Genomic DNA, 24,927 nt, shown 5'->3' on the forward strand with positions numbered 1-24,927 from the left:
TTTGTTTTCCCTGGCAGAATGTCATCATAGTATTTCTGTTTTTTCAGCTATGAAATGTAACTGGAAAACATAATAAATTACATTGTTGTGGTGTGATATTGCTGAAAGTATTAATATGCTTTTTCTCCCTTTTATATAAGTTATTCAGAAACATATATTGTTTGTGTTCTGTCAGAATGTTTTGAAGTATGCTTAAGATTTTAAATTAAAAATAGGGAAAACGAATATAAAATTACATAATAATTTATTATTTTATGACAGAAAAAGGATAAAAAATTCCTGTAAATTTTCAATATTTTGTGGAGATTTTATATACTTGGATTTACTTAATTTTCTATTTAGTCTTATTCAATTAGTTTTCTATTTAGAGACAAACTCAATTTGCACTTGTCTACATTGTATGTTCATATTATTCATTATAACAGGTTTTTTTTTTGAAAAGCCAGTGTTAGAGAACAATGTAATACAGGATGTATTACTGTAAAACACAGGATAACCAAATTTTTCAGCATTATCTGACTTGTACATTTATTATATTCTGATGTTTCTACTGCTCCCTTCTCCAATGCTATACTTAGCTATTATAGAGGAACTGATTTTCATGGTCCTATCAAATATAAATCAAAGCAGAGCATGCATTTTCTTAGGTATTTCAGCAATTGGACTGTCCATGTAGACCATTTCCTTACTGGTGTTGGACTTGTGTACAATAATACGCTATTACTTAATTAAACAGATGCAAAATAATCTGAGTGATAGGAAAGGTCTACATGTGGGCATCCATCAAAATAATTTGGTATTTGTATCCAGCTGCAATAAAAATATAACGTAATTTGAATTCCTGATGCTTTATGTCTAGAAGGTCTAAATTCACAGGAACAAATGCATGAGCATGACAGCTAGATACTTTTCTTACCTGTTTTGTAAGGTAATATAGCAACATTATTTTTTCAGTGGAATTATATTGTCAAGCTTTCAGTTTGTGATGTGTATCAGTTGCAGGATTCCCAACACCAAATTAAATTTATAAATAATAACCTACTAAATATTTGGTGGTCAGGTTTTGACAGTGCTCTTCATCAATTCTTTCCTTTTTCTGCCATCCATAGAGATCACCAATGCAGCCTTGACAAGCCCTTTGCTTTTACCAAACCACTGATTAGGGCTTGTAGTTTTCACTTACAAAATAACTAACAAAATAACTAAATTCACTAACAAAATAACAAAATGTTATTACACAATATCCATACAGATGTTTCCTTGACCATGTATTTTTACTTGATGTAAAAAATGTCAGTCTATAATCAGCTTATGGGTCCCCTCTGAATCACAGGTTACTTCTGCAATTGAGACATTATTTCTTTAAATTGAATGTGATACATATCATCTTGAAAACTTATTATAATATAAGCATGTCCAAATCAGCCTAATTTTAAGATTTTTTTGAGTAACTAACAAGTAAAATTAATATCTAAAATTAATTTTTCCAGTTGTGGTTATTTTTGAGACAAATCTATGATCATGTAAGATTATGTGATAAAATCACAATAATATTCCAATATGGTTACAACTGGGATTATTCTTTTATGGAGCAAAGGTGAATTTTACTTTTGGAACAAAACAGCACTAGGTGTATGTTAGGATGTTAGTTTTTTAGCATGTCAGATGTAGAAAAAGTCACTACTGCTTCAAAATAGGTGTTCAAATAGCAGTTAGGAGTGTAATAGTATCAATTAATGAATGACTTTCGAATCTGCATGCCTATCTGCACACAAGTGTGAAGTGAGAATTTTTTCAGCAGTGAATCACAAATTGAAGTGTGATGCTGCGGCATTCTTAGGACATCAAGTTGCATTTTTTTGATCTTGAAAGAAAACTGAAATTGTTTCTGAGGTTCTCTCTTAGAAAAGAACCTTTGAGCAGACTTTTACCTCAACTCAAGTAAAGCTTGATCTTTTATGACCTTTTATCCTCTTAGGTTATTTCCTGACCTTCTTGGAACCTGTAAACAATATCACTGTAGTCCAGGGGCAAACAGCAATCCTCCACTGCAAGGTAGCAGGAAATCCATCTCCGAATGTCAGATGGCTAAAAAATGACGCTCCAGTGGTTCAGGAGCCAAGACGGATCATCATCAGAAAAACAGATTATGGTTCACGTCTAAGAATCCAGGATCTGGATACCACAGACACGGGATACTACCAGTGCGTGGCTTCAAATGGGATGAAAACAATAACTGCAACAGGAGTTTTGTTTGTCAGGCTTGGTGAGTTCCTGGCTTTTATCTCTACTCAGACTGCTTTATAGACTAGGTATTAGTTTTAACCATGGCATAATGAGAAATGAATTTAACGTTTTAAGAAAAATTCTCAACACAAAAGAAAATAAAGTCAGCACCTGGGGCCTCTCTCACAGCACAGAACTTCTTAGTTGAACTTGATACCCCTTTAGTGGTAATAAACGAAAGTAAATACAGATGTAGAGGTCTGTAAATACACAGAAGAAAAAAAATTAAAGAAGTGCCAGTAAAACGTACAAAAAGGTAACATTTCATTGCCTAGAGTTTTCACTCTAATGCTGAACTCAGTCTGTGAAAAAAACAAAAAGTGATGAGAAGAATGAGAAGTGGTTTTCTCTGTGATGTTCATAGTTCTAGGCCCATCCTTGTGAATATCAGTTCTGTACTGCTATGTGAAGCGTGGCCTCAAATTCTGCCTTTTGGTGTGTGAAGGTACACCACACCTTTGAACAAGTGCTTATATTGCATTTTGGAGACTTAGTAGTCCGATCTGGAAGCCAGCCTTTTATTTAGCTTGCCTTTGGAGTAATGGAAGAAAAAATTCTAGATGCATTTCTCTAAATTTTTAACTAATTTTGTAAATAATGGATTCCACAGTTCAGTTTGTAGTGATTGTATTGAAGTGCTGATTATTGACCCTTGCTCCTGCTGTGACAAAAGTAGATCATCCCCTTGTTGCATCCTAAATTCTGATAGTAAGGCACAGTTGAATCTTAGGAAAAGGTTAAAATAACACCTTGCCCAACTACCTGTGTCTTTATGGAGGAAAATATTTTATGAAAAAAAAATGAAGTCCATTCAAATTGCTGCTGGATCAGACAGTAGATTCATGTGATTTTTATTTGTGGGTTTGAAAATAGCAACATATAATTATGTTCAGGAATGCAGAGGTTTTGTTTGGATCCTGAGATAAACCTTCCTTAAAGAGACAATTTCCTTTAGATTGCTATTGACTTTTTTTATGATGTTGTCCTTGAGCTAAACTCGTCAGCAATACTTGTTTGGTTTATGTTTGCAGGTCCAACAAACAGCCCAAATCACAATCTTCAGTAAGTATTCTTTGGAAAATTTCTTAATGTGCTCTGATGACTTTTGTTTTGTCAGAATTTAGTTCATAAACTCAATAAATGTTGTCTGCAACCACAGTATTCTTGCTAAAATTATCTAGACCAAAAACTCTCAGAATGGGTGCAACTTTTTTAGACAGAAGTTACAATGGGTTTTGATTTGATTGACTATTCTTGAGCAACTTCTGCTCACTTATTTCATGTTTTGAACAAGCAAATTACCACGAAGTTATGTTGGAACAGTAATTGTTTACAGGGCAAGTATGGGCTAGAAGAGTGGTGAAAAATAAATGGGTAAATTGCTTAGCTTGCTGTGGTTGCAAATTTACCCATGTTATATTATTATAACTTGAGGAGCCAGGTAAAACAAGACTAGAATCCTTTCGTTGAGTAGCTAGGAAAAACCTCTGTTTGTTAGTGTGATTTTGACTTGAGTGGTGGTTTGGTGATTTTCACAAGACACCTGGGTTCACTTGCTGATCCATTATAAGGATGAAAAGAGAATCATAGAATGGTCTGAATTGAAAGGGACATTAAAATCACCCAGTTCCAACCCTTCTGTCATGGGCAGGGATACCTTCCACTTTATCAGGTTATTCCAAGTCCCGTCCAGTCTGGCCTTGAACACTTCCAGGGCTGAAGTATCCACAGCTTCTCAGAGCAACCTGTTCCAGCTCTTCACTTCCCCTTGAGTAAAGAATTTCTTTCTAACATCTTACCTAAACCTGCTCTTTTCCAGTTTAAAGTCATTGCCCCTAGTCCTGTACTATCTCCCAGTATAAAAATCCCTTTCCTTCCTTTTTATGAGAACCTTTTAAGGCTGCAGTGAGATTATCCCAAAGCCTTCTCTTTTTCCAGGATTATCAACTCCAGCTCTCTCAGCCTGGCTTCACAGAGAGGCGTTCCAGCTCTCTGATCATTTTCATGGCCTCCTCTGGACCCACTCTAAGAGATCTGCATCTTTCTTGTGTTGAGGGCCACAAAGCTGGACCTAGGAGACCTAGATGGGGTCTCATGAGGACCAGATAGAGTGGTAGAATCCCCTCCCTCACCCTGACGGATACACTGCTTTGGATGCAGCCTGGGATACAATTGTCCTTCTGGGCTGAGAGCTCACATTCTTGGTTCATGTCCAGCTTTTCATCACAAGAACCCCTGAGTCCTTCTTCAAAGGGCTGTTCTCAATGACATGATCTCCTAGTCTGTGTTCATGGCTGGGATTTTCCCAACCCTGGTGCAGCATTTGTCACTTATCTTGTAGAGCTTGATGAGGTAGGTACAATTTGCCCTGAGTAAAGCTGTGCTGGCTGCCTTGGGTCACCTTGTTGTCTTTTATATGCCGTGGGATAACTTTTAAAAGGATCTGCTTCATGACTTTTCCAGGCACACAGGGATATTCCTCACATCTTCCTTTCTCCTCTTTTTAAAAAGGGAAGTGATGTTTCCTTTTTTCCAGTCACCAGGGACTTTGCCGGACTGTCTTGGCTTTCCAAATACGATGAGATTGTTTTGGCAACAACATCAGCCAATTCCCTCGGGACTTTGGAATGTATTTCATTAGGCCCCATAAACTTGGGGCTATTCAGCTTCATCAAGTGATCCCAAACCTGCTCTGCATTTAGTGGTAGGGACTTCACTCCCCCATACCCACACAAAGGATCGAGGACTTTAGTGCAAAAGATGACTGCCAGTGAAGACTGAGGCAAAGAAGTCATTGAATAACTCATCTTTCTCCCTGTCAGTCACCACCAGTTTCTCGTCCTTGCTTATCCTGGGGTACATTCTCCTTGGCCTTTCTTTTCTGGCCTATGTCATACCAATAAGCCTGGGAAACAAGATTTGCATTGATTCATTTCTGTTATAGAAAAAGTAATTAATTTTATTTCTTTTGGCTTCCTTAGTATTTTCCAAGTGCTTCTCCTGTACTGAGATTGAACTTGTTTATATTTCACAAATACCAATATAAATAGAACATTTCCCTGATACAGTGACTTCATGACTTCCTCAAGTGGAAGTAAATTAGGGTTCCTAAGACATCCTTCATACTGGATTTTCCTGCGTTTTTAATGATTTGCTATGCAACCTTTGCTGGTTTGGAACACTAAGTTACAATAAAGAAATAACTAGGAAAAGAAAAATTAAAAATCCTTTCATTCAGCTTATGACACTTCACAATGGGCCTTGTACCATTGGTATTGAAAGCAGTAGTGTGCCATCATTGTTCTGGACCTGCCATTAAAAGGTGAAGTGAAGAGTACACTGCTGGTAAATTATTTTCTTTTTAATATCCACTAGATTATGGAGAAACCTGAAACTTAAGAAAAACGAGGTCAGGTCAAAGGTCTAGTAAGAAGTCATGAGGGTCTTATCATATGAGGCCCAGGAGCTTTCAGGGATTAGAGATCTTTGCCTCATTGCATTCTTAATTCTGTTTCAATTTTCTTTTTTTAATCAGCCCTTCAAATAAAATGCCGTGTTTTGGTAGTAGAATTATTTTATTTTCAGTGAAACTGACCATGATTTTTAAAAAATTGAGTATTTTGCATAAAATCATGCAGGTCATTTTGTAAGACAGAAAAGAGGAAGGGTGGAAAAGGCAAAGGAGCGCCTAACTGCTTGAAAGGAGATCTCACAGAACAAACTACTCTTTCCATTCACTGTCTGCACAGGGCAGCCTCACACTGAGCCACGCAAGAGCTATTGCTGTGGTATTAGTTCTTCAAAAAAGACATGCTTCAGTGGAAACCTGAAACATAAAACCATTGTAACTTGGTTTAAGATTATACCTATCGAATGTTAAGGGGTAAGAAACATTACTTATGTAGATACCATCTAACAAGGTATTTTTATGCAGTTCATACAGTGGATTCCTAGAATTAATTTGCAATTAAAGATTGCCAGAGAGAAAATTTGTGTTATGCCATTAGACTTGCTAGCATCTTGACCTTCAGGTAATGAAGTTGAGGCATTTTCATAGAAATTTAGATGTAAAAACTTTCAACCAGATACATGCAGTCTTAAATTGCTGCTGATAGTTTGGAGACATCTTTATTTTCCATCAAGATCCACATGTCTAAAAACTTCTAGGGATTTTTCGGTAGAAATGGAGAATTACAATCTGTCCTATTTATCAAAAGTATTAAAATTATCAAAAATAGTAATAGATAATCCAGAATAATTTACAATGGAAATCAAATCAAAACATAATGAAAAAAATAAGTTTCTGATTAGCCTTTGCTGTCCAGAGGACTGTGCTACTAAATGATTGTTTTACTAGGTACTACCCTTTAGCAATCCTTTCTCTCATTGCAGCATGCTTTACTTTTTGCATCATTAGTATTTTTAGTTTTGCCTCTCAAAAGAGAGACATCCTACCTGTTCAGAAAATACAAATGTATGACTATAAAATAAATGTTTACCAAATACTGGAGAATGTTTTTTTTTACCATGATTTAAAACAAAGCAATGGGCATTAATATGTTGGAGTCTAATAGCAGAAACAGGGCAGAAACAGTTGTCTTTCCTTCTAGAGGTGTTGTTCTTAGAAGACAACATTATTTTAAAAGACTGCATATTCTCTAGTCTAATATATTTTTCTTTTGAATTGAATTGTTAGATTAAATTTTACCCATTGGGAAAATTCCTGTTTTGAAGCAGTTTCACTATAGTAGTGCCATCTCAAAGGGAGCTTGGGATGGAAGATATCTAATATTTGAATATTCTGTTTGTTGGCTCTTAAGGGCTTCTGGGAAATCAGGTGAGGCCTCTGCAAAGTGAGGAAGGCACACAGGATGCAGGCAGAAAGAAATGCTCCTAAGCTCAGCCCTTGCCAAGTGTATGGGAAACATCTCTGGTGTCACTGCTGCACTTTTCCCTGTATGACCTTTCTGAAATCTGCTTAGGATTTCAGGAGCTGAGCCCTGTGCAGAAGAACTGGGTTTTTCAAGAAACTTTGAAAAGTCCCTCTTTTATTTAACTGTGACTAAGATCAGTTGTGTATTTGCAGCCTTTGATGCCTGCATGCTGAATGCTTAGGAGAAATAGGTGAGAAGAAACACCACCACTATATAGAAACAATCATTATGTGGTGGAGGAACTTTTGAGGTATTAATTATTCAGAATAAATTTTAATGTTCTTATGCCTGATTTTCAAGTAGTTTGGGACAACAGTAATTTTTTAAAGATTCAGTCCATTGAAGAAAATTGATGAAGTAATTGTAGTTAAGAAAAAAACAGTTCTTTCAAACAGTGTAAAACAGAATGTCTAAAACCAGTAACATGGATGTGTTGAAACTCCATTAAGGAGGTTGGGTTCCTGAACAATTATTCTCCATGGTCCGCAAATCCCAAAACACACCTTTTCTGTGACCTCAAAGGGAAATTTCTGCATGATATAGGGGGCACTGTATATCTTTATGATGGGAACAAACTCATTTTCACCATGTGATGAATCTTCATGTGATTACAAGATAGAAAAGAGAAAATAAAGACTTAGGAAAGAAGGTAGAAAGCAGTGGATCATCAAAGCACTTCACCTGCAGGCCACTTCCCTGCCCCTGGATGGAGTCTTCCAGGTAAAAGACAGTAGCTGAGGGGGAAAATAATTTTGGCAAATAGGTTTGTAAAATCTCTTTGGCAAACCAAAGGTATCTAACATCACACTAAGATGAAAAAATGCTTCCCTTACAGTCAAATAGCAGCACCTCTTGTATCTTCTTTCTTTCCTTAGGTGGTGTGGCAAATTTCTTTGGTCTCAATGTAGTTTAGCCACAGATAACACTGTTAATCTTGGAAATTATACAAGAGTATCTTAAAATTCATATAAACAGATGTTCTTTTTAAAACAATACAAGGTTATTTCAACTGAGAAGTTAGGGTGTTTATTCAGGCCCATAAGGACCAGGTGTTTGATGATGTGCTTCCTCCAGAATGACATGCATGGTTTTTGTTTCATCAAAATATTAATGTGGCTGAGACAACCATATTTGAACTATGTGTGTTTTTTTAAGATGCTTGTGGTAATATGTTAAAGTTACAGAATAAGCTCATACTTGTGTTTTCATTTCCTGTTTTAATCAAGGAAAAAAATTTTGTGATTAAAACATGGGACTGTAATTTCAGAAGTCTGGATTTAATTTCTGACTGTAGTCCTGTCTCTGTGTGTGATTGCAGCAAGTTGTTTAACCTTTGTCTCTCCATGTTTTGTACATCAAATGGACATGGTGGATCTTGGGAATTTTTTGCCTTCCTCTGCTATGGGATCAGATTATTTCAAAGTGTTTTGGGTACGTTCTTCTCCCCATAAAGCGTGGAATGTTATCCTGTTTTATGAGTTAGGAACTGAGGCAGAGATTATCTTGGGCTGGTCTACATTAAACAGCATGTGTTTGTCTTGGCAGATTTCCTGACTCCCTGACAATCCAATTTGGGGATCTGGCTGAAACATGCTGCAATTCCCTCCTAGGCCCTGTGTGTGTCAGTTTCCTTTTTTTCTCTCAAGGCTGAGGGGGAGGCTGTATTTCACCCTCCTGTGGGTTTGGGGCTCCTTTCAGGGGATTTTGTTCCACAATCTCAGATCTACTTTTGGCTTCATCATTTTAAATGTCCTTTGACAGTCCTTCAGGTCAAGACAGGAAATTTGGAGGAAGAACAGCACTAAAACCAAGGTTACACTAAATTTTTCCTCTCTTATCTGTTTTAGAGTGCAATTTTTCCGTTTTTCCTCTAGAAAAGCTCTTCTGGGCCTAGAAAGGCTCAGAATTTTATGGCATCACAAATTAACATGTAACTAAAATTTATACTCTGATCTGCCTGGAGATGTAAGGTGTACTCAGAGGAAGCTGACAGTCTATCTTGTAATAAAACCTGATTTTTTTTATCTTAATGTTACTCAATGCATTTCAAAAAATACTTTTCCCGCCCCTCTTTGTAAATCCCAGAACATGTGTAATTCAAGGCAGAGTTAAAGAGCAGTGGAAATACTGTTTTGGGCTGCTGTGCACCACACAAAATCACAGCTTCTTCCCACATGACATTTCTTCTTCAGCTTGAATCTTTCTCTTAAATGCTTTCTAATCACAAGTAAATAAATGATGAACAATCTAATGCATTTATATTATTTAGTGGTAGAAGTAGAAATTCAATATGCTTACAAAGTTGATGAATTTTAAAAGCCAGATGTGTATTTAATATACATACCATCTTGGAGTAGATACAAGAGTCTGTGTTCCTGTGACTTGTTATCTGGAGAAACTGATAGTGGTAGGGTTTTCTCCTTTCTGATAGAGGAAGGGAAGAACTGAAAAAAGGCGTTTACAGAGAATATGTAGGCAGAAAAAATGAGAATAGTTTGCTTGAATCTGTTATGCTCACTGACCCATGTTGTTCAGAAGCCTCCAAAAAACAAAGGAGGATAAGCATATGCACAGGTGATTAAAAATAAATCTTCATGACAGTTTTGCCTTTTTTTTTTTTTTTTTGCTATTGTATAAATCAAATGTCCTTGTGTGAATTAAAGGGTAATGCAGATGCACTGTTTTACTGGGAGTGACTGGTGTCAAAGACAAAAAAGCAAACCCACAGGACTTGACCTCTATTTGGGCAAAGTTTCTAACATCTTAGGAAGAAGTAGTATTTACTTACACTACTTGCATTTAAGCTAACTTAGGGTTAAATGTCAGAATCACTTACCCACTTGTAATTAGCAGTACTGTCAAGATACTTATAAATGGGTTGGCTCAAGCATTGCGCTGAATGTGATTCATTATATGTAGGGCTACAAGCATGCAGTACACCAAACAACAAAAACACTTTCCTAAGGGTTCTTTTTTCAAAATTTAGACCTTAAGCTTGTATATGAATATTTAAGGGAGTTGATGTTTTCTGTGGGTGAGAATTCTGTGTACCTGCTTCCTACTCTGCAGAGGAGTGGATAGGTTTTTGGTAGCCAAAAAAGCCTAGGCTGTCATATCAGGTGAGCTATAAGGTATGTCTTATAAGCTGTGCAATACATGGCAAAGGGCCAGTTTATAGCTCTTTGTAAATGTGTGACCCCAACACACCCTCTTCCAGCAAATTCCAGATCAGCAGCAGGTGCTTAGGCTTTACCAGCTCAGAGAAACAGTTTGTATTAAACTACCAAAGAAGTTGCAAGCAAAGTTAGACACTTGCTATTCCCTTTAAGGATATATGTAAATTGATATTCAAAGTAGTAATGGCCCTTGGGCTTTTGGCAAGTAGCTACTGCAGCTGTTGGACATCCTTGATATAACCAGCAATCTTTAGCGTGTTCAGATTTTACTTCTTCCCTCTCTCCCTCCCCTACTCCCATTTGTTCAGTAGCTTAAATGGCTTTCAAAGTATTTATTGTATGTCTTACAAAAGGACAGTTATATGTCCCTGAGACTTCCTGTTGGCATTTGATGCCACATTGAGTTTAATTAGAGCTCCTTAGGATGCTGAATAGCCTCTAAGTGCATACAAGGAAAGGGTGAATGTTGTAGTTAGTCACAAAGATAAAGGAACACTATTCTAATGAAAAGTAGGTAATTTAACAAAATGAGATAATGCTGGAACACCATACCATAAATCATCCTTTCAATTTTTATGGCTTTATGGTCAGATTTTCCCTACTTTTGTATTATTATAGTCTCTATTTCAGTTTGAAAGAGCCAAAAAAACTAGATGCAGATAATCTAGTGTACTTGAGAAAAAGTCAAACAGATGGTACAAACCAATGATATTTGAACAATTCTATTCAAAATTGAATAGCACTAACAGTGATGGAGTGAATTGTTTTTGAGCAGACAAAATAAAATTAAGTAAGGAAATCCATTCTTTTAAATTGGTATTGCTTTGTTAAGTCTAAAGTCTGAAGAATTTGAGGTATTACTACTCTAAAAGTAGGGCTCCAAGAAGCATGTGTCATCATCAGTTTCTTATACTCCTCAAGAATTTTAATTTTAACTATTAGAGGAATAAACACACAGAATAGAAAATAATAGAATAAAATACAATACAATAAAATATAATACAGTGCAATACAGCACAATAAAATACAGTAGCTCTACTTGGCAGGGACCTAAAATGATCATTTATTCCAGCTTCCTGATCACTCCATTCACAAAAGTCAAAGCCCATTATTAAGACCATTGTTCAAATGCCTCCTTTTAAGCCACTGACAGGCACGGGGCATTGACCACCTTCTTAGGGAGCTTGTTTAAGTATGACCAGCCTCTTGGTAAGGAAGTGTTTCCTAATGTCAATTCAGAACCTTCCCTGATGCTGCTTTGAACCATTCTCACGTGTACTGTAGCTGAAATCCAGGGAGAAGAGGCCAGCACTTCTCCCTCCTCCCCTTCTCAAGAAGCCATAGAGAGCAGTGAGGTCACCCGTCAGCCTCCTTCTCTCCAAAAGCAGCCAAATCCAAAATCCTCAGCCACTCTTCATGGTACATTGCTTCCAGCCCTTCCACCAGCTCTGATCTCCTGCTCTGGACCATTCCAAGATCTTCCCACCCTTCTCAGACTGTGGGGCCCAGCGCTGCACACAGGACTCAGGGTGAGGCTGCACTAGGGCTGAATCCAGCAGGATGATCCCAATCCCAGCTGGTGCTGCTGTGTCTGATGCACCCCAGGATGGGGTTTGCCCTCCTGGCTGCCCGGGCACACGCTGCTGGCTCAGCCTGAGCTGCTGCCAACCAGCACCACATATCCCTTTTGCAGAGCTGCTTCCCAGCCATGGAATCATTTAAGTAGGAAAAGACTCTTACGTTCATTGAATCCAGCCTTAAAATGCTACATTACATAAAGACATACTCTCAGCTCAAATATCTGCTAAATTATGCAGGAATTTGAATCTTAGAGCTAAGGCATGCTTGTAGGTGTGCCATGTTACAGAGCTGAAGCTGTAGTCAAGTCACTTTTCAGGTTGGAGCTGCTGTGATGATACTCATTTGTAGATAGCTGCAAAGTAGCATTTTCACACTGTACTTGGAAATTAATTTAGAAAAGACAACCTCAATGTGTAACAGAGTTTAGCTGAATATTTTTTTAACAGGGTTGAGGAGTAGAGAGAAAAGTGAAAATGTAACACAAAACCAGTAGTTTCAGGATTCAACACTCCATCAAGAATATGCTGTGAGTGGTCATTGTACCTTTATATATTCTGTGGTTCAGACTGACAGGTATATCAGTACATACAGGATCTCAATTTTTAAGCATTAAGAACTAAATGCTGAAATACTAAACTTGGGGAAGCATTTCTTCTCCTAATTGAGTTTGCCACATGTTTTGATTTGGGAACAGTTTATTAATGTTAAACCCGATTACATTAATTTACAGAGCTGTGGTGTTGGCACAATTGCTACTCACAGGGTATCAAGCATTATGTGTGTGGCATCTGAAAATAAATTAATTCTGACTTTAGAATATGAGCTATTTTGCCTGTGGAACAATGCAGCCAGTATCCGCTATTATAATGCAGAAAGATTTAAATGGAAAAAAGTGACAGGATAAATTGTTCATACACAGAAAAAAAAAAGAAAAAGAGGAGAGGAGTCTTTGAAATACAGTCTGATAAGCATTCAGTAAGTAATTTCAAGTCCAAAGGAAGAAATGTAAGGGGGAAGATACCTTTGGGATTCCATCAAGGCTGGATGAGCACCCCAGCCTCCAAGCATTTTACTCCAGCTCCAGAAAAGGCAAGCTGCATAACCAACATTTGTTCATTTCTACTCTCTTCCAGTGGCTGAAGCAGACATGTGTCTTTATTTTTAATTTTTGAGAACTCTAGAGGCCGTGTGTGAAACTGTCATAGGATTTCCTGTGGAGAAAAAGCTAATTTTCCTGATTTGGAAAAAACCAACAAACCTATTATGTGAAATTATGACGATGCACCAAAATTATTTGATTAATTCTGGATTCCTTAGCCGTGCTAGCCAGACCTCAGCCACTGGAGTCAGATGAAAAGTGGATAACACTAATAATAGACTGCTGTCTCCAGTACAGACCAGCCCAGAAGAGGAGACACATCCTTACTCATCCGTTCTCAGACAGAAATGACGAGACACAAAAACTATTAGGTTTTGCTCTAGGTTTTAGGGAGATGTGTGCTCCCCTGGAGGTAGCCATGGTGTGTGTTCCTGCCCTGACTCTGCTCAATAGCAAAAGAATGTGACAGCATCACAACCAAGTGACTCCTCCTTCTACAAGTAGTAGTTGTGTTTGGGGTTTTAATTTACTTTATTGAAACATCTAACAATTTCCCTAAAAGTAACCAAAAATAAAAATGCAAAAATTAATTTTGGGATGTGGAAAATTTAATCTCAAATAAGTCCTATCAAAGAGAAGTTATGATAATTGTTTGTAATATTAGGAAGTATTCACAAACTGTAACTTTCAGCAACATTGCCTGGAATTATTTCATGTTGCATCCCTAAAAAGTAGAAGAGAAACTAATAAATATTTCATATTGTCACTCAGATGTTTTTAAAGACATAATTTTAAAAATGTCAACTTTTTCAAGTAGATAGAATATGTTAATTTTTCCTTAAGACTGGAAAACTGACACTTCAGTATTATATGTTCTTAAATATTTGATGTTTCTGTAGTTTGAATGAAAGTGTTCTTCAAAAGACTTTGAAGATGCACACTTCTACATATAATTATATAGCCAATTATAGATGATGCTGTGATCATTTCTAGCTGTTTTACAAAGTTCTCTGCTATCAGATGTATAATCTCTGTGGTAACTGAGATAGAACTTTGTTCTGTTTAAAAATAAAAAAAAAAGAAGAAAGAAGAATAAAAATTATGACAGTACAGTTGTTTTCACTTTTTCATTTTGCTCATATTCTTCCAGAAATTATCGCATTTTTAATGGCATGGACATTCAAAACATTTTTAATGCTGAAAAGAAATAATAATGACTTTTGACATTTTTTCTTTTTGCAAAAATGTTTTAACTTTTTAACCTCCTATTAAAAGGCAGGAAGCACTTTGTAGAAAGCTTATATTCCCCATCCTTCAAAATTGAAAAGAAAAAGGAAAAAAAACAACCAAAATGAAAAGCTTTTAAGACATTTCCATAGGATTTAATTTTTTTTTTGTTTTAAATTATTCCTTTGTCCTTCTTTTGACCTTCCCTCCTCTTTGGATTTTTATGACTTGCCATTTTCAGCCATGCTTGCACAGTCTCTTCTCTCAACTTTCTACTTCCTACCTGTCTTCCTGGCATATATATAGTTCTGTCAGTGCATTTACCTATGTGTACTCGCTCACTCAGGGTGGCATGGCAGGATGAGGATGGATAACAGCTAAAAATTTTGCTTTCCTCTGTCCCTCTCTGAGGGAAGAGAGAGCTGCTTGTTAGAGGCACTTCAGAGAGGGTCTGTTGGCCCTGCTCACTTTCCTTGGAGATGTCAGAGAAAGACAATTTATTAGACAGTCATAACACATTGAGGGGGATAACATGCCTTGAAAGAAAGGGGTGGGGATGAAGGCTCATAATGGCTTCTTTGGTGAGTGAGAAGGTGGAATGCTGCATGGCCAGGTTTGTGTTCCCATGTGCTGAAATTAGTTTTCTGAAGGTTTTTCTTTTCAAATTTTCACTAACCATGGTTGTAACAGAAATGTTTCTGTTAAAAGTACCTCACACTCAGCAAAACAGATCTTCAGCCTTCCCTGGATTGCCAGCTGACTCCTGTGATTTCAAGATTTCATCCCAACGTGCTAACACCTCTGAAAGCAGAGGGAGAATTTACAAAAATGTCCTTTCAGTGAACTGAAAGAGAGAGTTTGTAGGCAAAAGTTAGAATGTTGTTGGCAGAACATTAGATCATCTGTTTGAAGTTACATGTGTTAATCAAGAGGATTGTGGCTGGTTATACAGCTAGGGACGATCCTCTATTTCTAACAGAAATTCAGAACATTGACGTCCTTGTTTAGTTTTGTTTCCTTGACTGTTTTAGTCAGGTTATTGTAGTAAAAGCAACCCTGACACCTATGTCTATGCTTCTGTATGTGCTGTACTTGGGAACTACAACATTTTTTGGTACACTGAAAACTTTTCTAAAGATGCAAAGCAATAACAAATACCTGCTATGATACCAAAAAACCTTAGCAGCATGCAGAGTTATCTAATGAGCAACCTGCCACTGTTTAATGTGTTTCTTTCTTTTGTACTTGTTTGCCTGTGAGGGCTGTTTTTCATGTTAAAGGAAAAATAGTGGACGAGTGTGTGAAAGAAAGGAAGGTAACACCATTTTCCTTTGGTGTTATCCACTTTAATAATTGATTTTAGGGTCTTTTATCGAGGACACCGGTCAGCTAAGAGTGCTGACACCCACTTAAGGCATGCCTACTGAGGAGAACAATTTGGGTCATGAGTCAGTGAAGGCCTGTGATTAAACCTTATTAATGTTCTGTCCCTTTCTTGTCTTTAAATGATTTTTAAATATTTAGCAGCAAAAGACTCCTCCTTCCACAGTAACATTAAAATAGATGTCTAAAACATTATTTGGACTATGTTTTAGACAGACTTTGGAACCTGAGTTTTGTATTTAAAAATACTGATTTCATAATCCATTTTGGCAATATTTTCAGTGGCCTACATATAAGGTTGTTTTAAAGTTTACAAATTGCTCTTTGACAAATGTTTTCTCTTTAGTTTGTCACAAACAGTAGTTCCATTTGTAGCTGTGTTTTTACTGATGACATTTCAATTAGTTGCTTTATCTATAAACTGGCTTAAAATGCTATATTAGGTCACATGATTAATATGAAAAAATCCATAATATAATAGAACCAGTAGAATAAAGATCACCTGTTATTTTTTTACTGGTCTTAGACATTGGATATGGAGTTTCAGTTCACACTACATTTTTTAGTAACTAGCAGATAAATATCCAAATCAAATGCAACACAATTGTTCTGTTCAGTAATTGGAACTTTCAGTAAATTCTTTAAGGGATTCTGTGATGTATTACTTTTCAGATAAAAAAGAAGAAAATATCTGTCTGTGTTGTGTGCTAAGTGTAAAGGGACTCTTTCTTTTTGAGTCTGTTGTTACACTTGATAAGCACCTGGTAGCAGAAGTCACGGGCCAAATCCATTGTGAATGTAAATTGTCATAGGCCCATTAACTTCAACTGAGCTATGACTATTATTAATACAAATTCCCCTGCCTGTTATTTTTTTTATTTTTAACACTAGGCTCTCCTTCTTTTCTGATAGTATTTCTTACATTCCTTTAGTGCAAAGGAGAAGTTTTACTGTATTCTAAGTATTTAGTATTCTAAGTCTCTCTTTGAGGAGTTAAGTACATCAGTATGGATTTCCTGATGTCCCAGGAGCACTGATCTTTAGACGCAGGTGAAGATGTGTAAACAATGATTTTAAGTGCCGGAAAGGTGGGTTATTTGCAGAAACCTTTGGTCAGAGGATGAAGCTGTTTGTTCAGAGAATGGATGCAGGTAGGACAGGAAGCCTGTGCTCTTCTCCTGTGGTATGGGTGCAGGGTAACCTCCATTCAGGCAAGGGCCCAGAGCAGCTGTGAAGTTGTCCCTGCCACCCATTAGTTTCTTGGCTTCAGCAGGAAGGGCACAAATGTACATGTGTGGAGTTTTGGGTGTTTTACGGTTTGTGGGTTCGGGGTTTTTTTTGAGGTTTTCCTGTACACCTGTGTTTTTGAAATTACATTAAAACCAAATACCTATTTGTGTGTGTTACTGAATTTCTGCCCTGTGTTATGCGTGATGTCAGAAGCACCTGGCGTTAGCCTAGCCCTTCGATGGATAGTAATGGTTCAAACCATACTTTCTAAAAAATTATGTTATTTTTCTCCATCAAATGTTTACACCCCAATTCTGTTGCCTTGAATCGCAGTAGTAAATCTTCCATTGATGATCTGTGTCAATGGAAGGCCTATGAGAACAAGCAATTTTAAAGCATTTTGTAACCATTACTTTAAAAGACAGCATTTCTTGAAAAATATTTCTTCACAGTGAAACAAGAAATTGAGTGCTATATTTAATATTTTCTCGAAGACAAATATACAAACCTGGCCAGAAGCTGCAAAGTATTTTTCTATGGTAACATTAATATATATTCATTATGTTTTTGAAAGGAGGCAAATCTTATAGATGTGATATGGCATATGAGGGTAGTATGTTTCTTTTCTCTGAAATCTCATCTGAGGTCTGTTGGGGGAGGGAACATTTGGGGATGTAAAATGATTTTAACAATTGAAAAGTGATCCTCTTGGGAATAGGTTTTGCTTCCCAGCACTATGATATGATGCACATCAAGGCACATCAAGAGTAAAGGTAACAAATTACGAAGACTGTAGTTCAACATTATAAGAGATCCTGATTTTGAGATTCAGTGTAAACAAACCATGAAAAAAAATACATACATACATACATATATATATATATATATGAAAGAGTGTGTATCTGTGTATATATATAGACATATATATATATATAAATGTATATCTTTATAAAATATATGTTAAAAACCCAGAAATACCTTATTTTTTTTTACTGCAGCCCTTTATAATACCCTTCTCAGTCAGAGAGGTTTGCCTGTCTTTCATTAAACATAGACCTTTTATTCCTTTATTCTTTTTAGTATTGCAGGTCATGTAATTTCTGTGATTTATATTTATGAAGTAGCCACACACTTGGTTAAATAAACTCATAATCTGAAATATGATGTCTATCCTTTTTCCTCTGATCTTGCTGTCCATCATGATCATTCGCCTTACACAGCTTCTGACATTAGTTATAAAGTTGTAACTATCAGAAATCCTGAGATATCCTGACAAGATGAGCAACTGTGTACCAAATGTTGTATTTCTCTAAGAGTAGCAAATACGCTGACATATATAATCTGTCTTTTCCTTCATCTATCACAGTCTGTGGTTTTCTGTGCATCTGTCCTTGCTCTAACATTCTGTTTGTAATGGAATATTAGTGGGAGGTCTTAGTATTTAACAGTTCTTGATTAAAAGCTGCTTAATCCCTGGACAACCTGCAAGAGGGTCAAAGCTTCAGGTTTAATTGTTGTGGGAATATTTATAGGAAATTTTAATTGCATTTAGTTTGCTTGTGGGATACTTCTGTAACAAAGTTTATACTACTTTTTGAAAGCTAACCTTTGGAATATCCTATTATAATCTATGAACTGGATTATGTTATTTACTTTGGTAAAGTGTAGGCTGAGAATATGTCTGTCCATATAAATGCTAGGGTAGGTTGGCAGTGTGGTTTTAAATAATATTGCTTTTTTCAATGTATTAAATTGAAAAGCTTACTCTTTCTGTGTTTTCTCGAGAACTTCTGAGTTTCTTTCTATGGCTGGTGCATAGCGTTTTGTCTCTTCTATTTTCAGGAAAATAGTTTTAACTTAAAAGTTTCTGCTGTCTTTGTAAGTAAAACTTGTGGTATACAATCAGAATAAAGGTGTCTCATTAGCAAATTAATATCTGGTACCTCTCATTTCCACTTTCATAATTCTCTTTGTGAATCCTTGCTAAAAATAGAGCTTCATGTGTTTTTTCTATTTCCAAGGAAAACCACAGGGTCTGCATTTAGTGTGCTTTCAGGGGCACTAAATACATACTGAAAACACTCATCAAATTCAGGTGATTCAGAAGGTGATTTTAGTACTAAAGAGAGTTTCCATGGCTGCCTTTTTTTTTACTTTTTTGTTTCATATGCCCTCCAGTCTGTTCAGCTGTGACAGTTGCAAACAATAGGTGGTGTTACATAGATAGCACATAGTGTATTGTACCCAGACCTATCCTTACCTCATTTCAAATTTTCCATGAAGAAAACCTTCTTTGTTGCCAGTGTGTTTTCTTCTGTAGTATTTTGTTTGGTGTCCTTTCTGTGTCACATGTGAAATTAAGGTAATGCTTAGTGAGAACGGTGGGTAGTGATGCCCACTGTTTTTTTCCAGGACATCTAGAAATCTCTCTATGTATTTCTAGAGCAGATAGCTATCTTACGGAAGAGTTGCATGATCTCCATCTAGAGAGTTTTCTATTGATCATGCTAGGTTTTATTCTTCAGAGGCACCTGGTTCTTCCAGTTATTCCTTTATAGACCCAGACCCTGGAAGTTATGATTTCTAACAGTGGGTGGAGTAGCGCTGTATGACTGAATCTGCATCCTTCTTCTACACTGATTGCTTGGTTAATGCTCCATTTCATGTGGACTTCTGCCCACAAACCTGAAGACAGGCTGTATTTTATGAGGTGTTGCAGTGCTTGTGTGATAAGGAACTTGTAAATGCTTATCAGTGCTTGGTTTGTCAAGATGTTTCCAGGCCTCATACAAATTCCATGTTGTACATTAAAATAGTATCAATAATTTGGTTTTATTTATGTGTGACTGAAGTAGTAGATTCTTTTACTTTTGCTTTTGATTAGAAAGCCTAGTTCTTTACTGAATTGATCTGGCAGAAGATCACCTTGTGCATCTGGAAAACTGATAACACTGAGCCTGAGCTGTGGAAGTTGGGGTTTCAAGAATAGAAGGTCTGTTTTGTCATATTTTTCTACAATTTTATTTTTAACTCCAAACTCTGGTCAAACATATGACGAGTATTTGGGAGGAGAGTTCACTCAGTAAGAGAATACCTTACCTCTATTCTATTTGGGTGCTGAGAAAATCCAACTTCCAGGTGCACTGTCTTTGATTCAGACTTCTGGCAAAGGTGCAAAAAAGACCAACACTTAGATGTGCCTGACTCTATTTTGTAAAAAAATATTTAATACTATAAAAGTGGAAGAAAATCACTGAAGAAAAAAAGTTGATGTTGTCTTGAAACCTGTGTAAACTAAAGAACAAAGGTAAAAAAGTACCTGTAGTGGACAGCTTGTAGTATTTCTGCAAGTGGAATAAATTGAACTCTTCCAGGTTCCTTTTGTGGAGTCAGATTTCTCTTTCACCAGAGTTCTTGATCAGAGCAGACATTGTAGCTCAAGCAGCAGGAAATTAAGGAGTCAGTATTTCTGTCTATTTTCAGCAGCTTTTAATTATTGCTGTGATCAGCAAGTAAATTCCTGGCATATAGTTTGGAGCATGATTCAAAGCCACACATGGTTCCAAGGGCTCCTGTTTGACCTGAGCATTATATGACTCCTATGTTGTTTTATCAGACTCTAGCCAGGTTGCTTTTTGTTGCAGATTTTTTGCCATGTCCCAAGGGTACAAGGACAGAGTAATCTATCAGGAGACTCTTACTGCTGCCACTTTGGCAGCTGAAATCAGTTTTTTTCCTAAGAAGACTAATGTTATTTTGTTCTCTCAATACTACTACTAGTCAAACAGCATTCACTGAGTTTCCTGGCCTGACAAAGATGAATATAGAATAACAGCCGTGCTTCTGTCAGAGTTAACTGACATCAGGTTACTGTTTACTTTTGCTTGTGTCCACGGTAATGGTCATATCTAGTTTAGTATAATCAGCAGTTGACTATAACATGGGAGAGGGGAGCATATGTGTGTATTTATAGTATCTAAGCTGTGTTTAAAAGTTCTTGACAGAAATAAATAAACAGAGCTAAGTAAGAGATCACACTGCTTTTGTCACCAAGCCCATGCTGTTTGGAGTGCGCTTTTTTCCCCATTTTTGGTTCTGGCAAGAGAACCCTGAACTGAGACCTGAAGTGTGAGATACAGTTTCGGTAAGATACATTGCAGACTTTGTTCTGCAGGATAGGGGTATGAATTTATTCTTTAGAAAGAGGTCAAATAGAGGTTTCATATTCATTCTGCTCCTTTTGGGAATTGCTGACTTCCTACTGAGGTGGTCAAGGATCATAAAACAGGCACAGACAAAATGCTTTGATACTTTTGTCCCTTCAGGAATGATGCAATTGTTTCAAAATTAGAGGTTTTGTTGTAAAAATGAAAGAATGTCACTGTAGGGAGTAGTTGATCCTGTGACTCCTCCTTTACTTAGTCTACCCTAATCAAAAACTTACATGTCTTTGAGGAAGTAGAACTTGTTTCAGAGTTTGTAGACAAAATGTTTCTTTATGAATATTTAACAATAATAGTGTGATAGGAAATAAAGGCCATATCTGGATAACAACTGCATTATATGCTTTACATCCATGACTTCTCAAGAGTCCTGTTAAGTCGTCGTTTTTTTGGGAGGCAAAAAAAGAGACACAGCTCAAGTGGTGATTGCTGGTTCCACCTTTTGGCTACCTGTATAGACAGTCCTGCACTCCTTTCCACAACAAAGATTAAGAAATACTGGTAACATTCCCCTGAAGAGGTGAGGTTTATCAGGGAGACACAGCAGAGGAGAAATGAGATGTTTCCTAAGAGAGAGTAAGTTATCAGTGTGAGGAGCTGCAGTAGGCACAGGCAATGCTGGCTGGCTGTCGTCAGACAGAGGGTTTCATGCTGATTTCTCGAAGATAAAGTTACAAAATTTTACATGTAGTCACTGACAGTTTTGTCCTGCTCATGTAGTATCCGAAAAAAGAATGGAGATATTTGTAAGGGAATGGGGAACATGCATGACCAAAACAGGTATTAATATCCAAAGATAATAAAGTACAAAGTACAGAGGAGCATTGAAGTAATACTTGAAATGTTGCTGGTATTGGAGAGGTATCTCAGACTTTTGAACTATTTAGTTACAAAAGCTAATTAAGTTTTTAGATGCCCCACTCTAGAGACACATTTGTTTCAGATTTTTTTTTTTTTAACCTATTTTTGGTCCATCATGCAGTATATGTCATGGTGTGAATCTATCAGGTTAGTGAATCCTAGCACAGAGGCAATGTCATGCTGGAGGAAACACATGGCATACTAGAGATTTACTCTGAGAGTGCTCTCACTCTGAAGTCCCTTTTCAGTGCTCTGAAGTTATGATCTGCAGATTGGCTCTGTATTATTTACAGGGGCTTTGGGGATGAAGGGTTCAACACTGAGCCTTTAGGCTAGGGCTTTGGTGCTGAAATATTTATGTTTTTGTAAGGGAGTGAAAGGCCCAAAGCTTCATTGAATTGAAAACTGTATTGAAATATATGTTGAAAGAGAAATTTGGCACTGACTTTCACTAGCGAGAAGAGGAAAAGAGGTTATAGCCTTGATTATTCTTATTCCATGTTTTAATTCAAGTTTGGCAAGACCTCTTCTGCTATCCACTACAGGAAATAAAGAGCAGGAGAGAGAAGTGGGAGAAGAGAGCAAACTGACTAATTTTATGGGGTATGGCTGGATGCCAAAAATGCATGGGGACATGTAACTAGATCTATGTTGCTGTTTCAGACTAAAGGCTTTTTAAGAGATTCATCTGTCAAATTCCATTTAGTTTATTATTTTAAAATTAATGTTGAGTTTTGTTTTCTTCTTTCTGTAATGAGCTATATAGGGTCCTTCATTAAGACTTCCAAGGTAAGAGAGAATTGGAGGAAAAAGCTGCACCTTGGGAATGGGACAATTTCAGGTTTACAGTATTTTGACTTTTCCCGCTTTTGTAAGAATATGTTTTGTAAAAATCCATTGGCAGCAGAGAGACATCTGCATATGAAATCCTAACATGTCTTTTGCAGAGAAGATTACCATGAAGATGGGTTCTGTCAACCATATAGGGGAATTGCGTGTGCACGAATCATTGGAAACAGAACCATTTATGTGGACTCCTTCCAGATGCAAGGGGAAATTGAAAACCGAATTACTGGTAAGCTTACATATCTCTTTAGTAGGGAGAAAGAAACATTCATAAAAGTATCCAATTCAGATAAAAACAGTGCTATCATCCTTCTAGTTTTGTCAGCCAATGACAAAGACATCTTTATATTAAGGTTTTGAGGGGGTGAGCCTTTTTCCCACTAGAGCAGCTAGTAAAACATGGAGCAAGGAAGATGAGTATCTGGGGTAATATGTAAAACGTCTTCCACGTCCTTAAGTAAAGTATCAGAGTACTGAATTTTTAACAGCTTCTAGTTTATACTGGAGCTTTTTGCATGATGGATTCAAAAAGATTTTGAGTTTTTAAATGGATTTGTGATGTACTGAAAAAGTTCTGATCTTTTATTTTCTTGAAAAAGCATAGGGTGGCCTTTCCCTTGGGCTTCTTTGCTTTTTGCATTTAATTCTGGCACATTGATTTATATAAAACAGAATTGACCTTCCTGTGCTCTGCCTATGTTTCATCTGTCTCTGAACATAGCTTTTGTACGGAGTTGCAAACATGCATCCAAAACCTTAATGACTTTTAATGGGCTGTACTTCAACAAGTTTTCTTCACTGGATATCAGCTAGCTGATATTAGCAGCTATGACTCTGATGTACACGAAGTAGAGCAAGCAAAATCGACCTATGGAATAGAGCAAACTCTTTGTCATAATGTATAGCAAGTTAAGTCAGTCCCAGCAGGATCTGATTTGCATCTGGCCAATACAGCTTGCTAATGAACTCTCCAACTTCAGTATAACTAATTGTCAAGAAGAGTTTAACTTGTCAGCTCTAACTCCTTAAAGACATTACGCTAAAGACTCATTGTTAAGTCAGAAATCCAAGTCCATTTTTTTTCCTGTTCTTGAAATGGTGACCAGATTCTGGGACTGGCAAAATCCAGGTGCTGACCTTTACTTACACTATTACAACATGTTCTCCTCCAGCCCTTCTCCTGTACTCTGTTGTAATTATGTTATTAATTAATACATATTGATACTTTTTTACTTTTTTTGCCAGCTACATAATCTCTGTCCTGTTTGGCTATTTTTCACCAATATGGAAAATGTTTGACTATCTGAAATGATTAAATCTCTAATTCTGTGAATTAGGTTCATAATGTTATCTTCAAAACCCAAACCCAAACCAAAAAAACAAAAACATTTGTGATATTATTCAGAAAATGTTAATTGATTGAATTGTACTTGTTTCTGAGATATGGAACATGGGTACTGATGACCTGGCTGCTGGTTTCCTATTGTTACCAATTATTGGTAAGATTTCCAAAGCTAGTGTGTTGAACTCTCTGTTCTGCAGGTGAGGAGAATTCCTGATGGAAATGTTCTCTTTCAGGAAGACATTGAGAACCACCATATAGAGCTGCCCAGTGCCTAGCTAGACAGTTATGACAGTCTGTTAATAATACAACATTTTCAAACTATATGCTTTTGAAGGTCATACCAAACATCTTATGCAAAAGGACTCTGAGGATTTCATAGCATTACTGGTTCTTGTAAGACATATAATATGTAAAGCAAGTATTGTAAGACTGGGTGTTCTGTACCCATATGAGAGGGTACTTTTGAAATTGCAGTTACTTGTTAGGTAAAGGAAATAGTTGAAAAAATTGAATAGGTGCTGAATACTCGCTGCTGAGATTTTGCTGCTAATTTTGCCCATACCTCCTAACTGAAAATTTTGATGGTGTATTCCAATGTGCATGGGAAGTGAGGACACCTACTGTCCAACTCCAGGAGCATTTAGCCAGGTTACATCTGTGGGGAATTTTCATTATGGAGTTTCATTTCCCTGCTGTACTCTTCTGAGAAATACATATTCTTTGTCTCCATGGCCCC

The 24,927-nt window shown here is 36.8% G+C and overlaps 1 protein-coding gene across 2 annotated transcripts in view; it reads left to right on the forward strand.

The window, feature by feature from the left end:
- ROR2 (receptor tyrosine kinase like orphan receptor 2) overlaps positions 1-24,927 on the forward strand; it is a 142,114-nt gene that overhangs the window by 106,598 nt on the left and 10,589 nt on the right. For both annotated transcript variants that reach the window (XM_030257960.4, XM_072921865.1), the window contains exons 3-5: positions 1,979-2,266; positions 3,318-3,348; positions 22,948-23,075. In XM_030257960.4, the coding sequence (XP_030113820.4) occupies positions 1,979-2,266; positions 3,318-3,348; positions 22,948-23,075 (447 nt within the window). The remainder of the gene's footprint in view (positions 1-1,978; positions 2,267-3,317; positions 3,349-22,947; positions 23,076-24,927) is intronic.

The sequence above is a fragment of the Taeniopygia guttata genome, chromosome Z, assembly GCF_048771995.1.
Source record: "Taeniopygia guttata chromosome Z, bTaeGut7.mat, whole genome shotgun sequence".
Lineage (NCBI taxonomy): Eukaryota > Metazoa > Chordata > Aves > Passeriformes > Estrildidae > Taeniopygia > Taeniopygia guttata.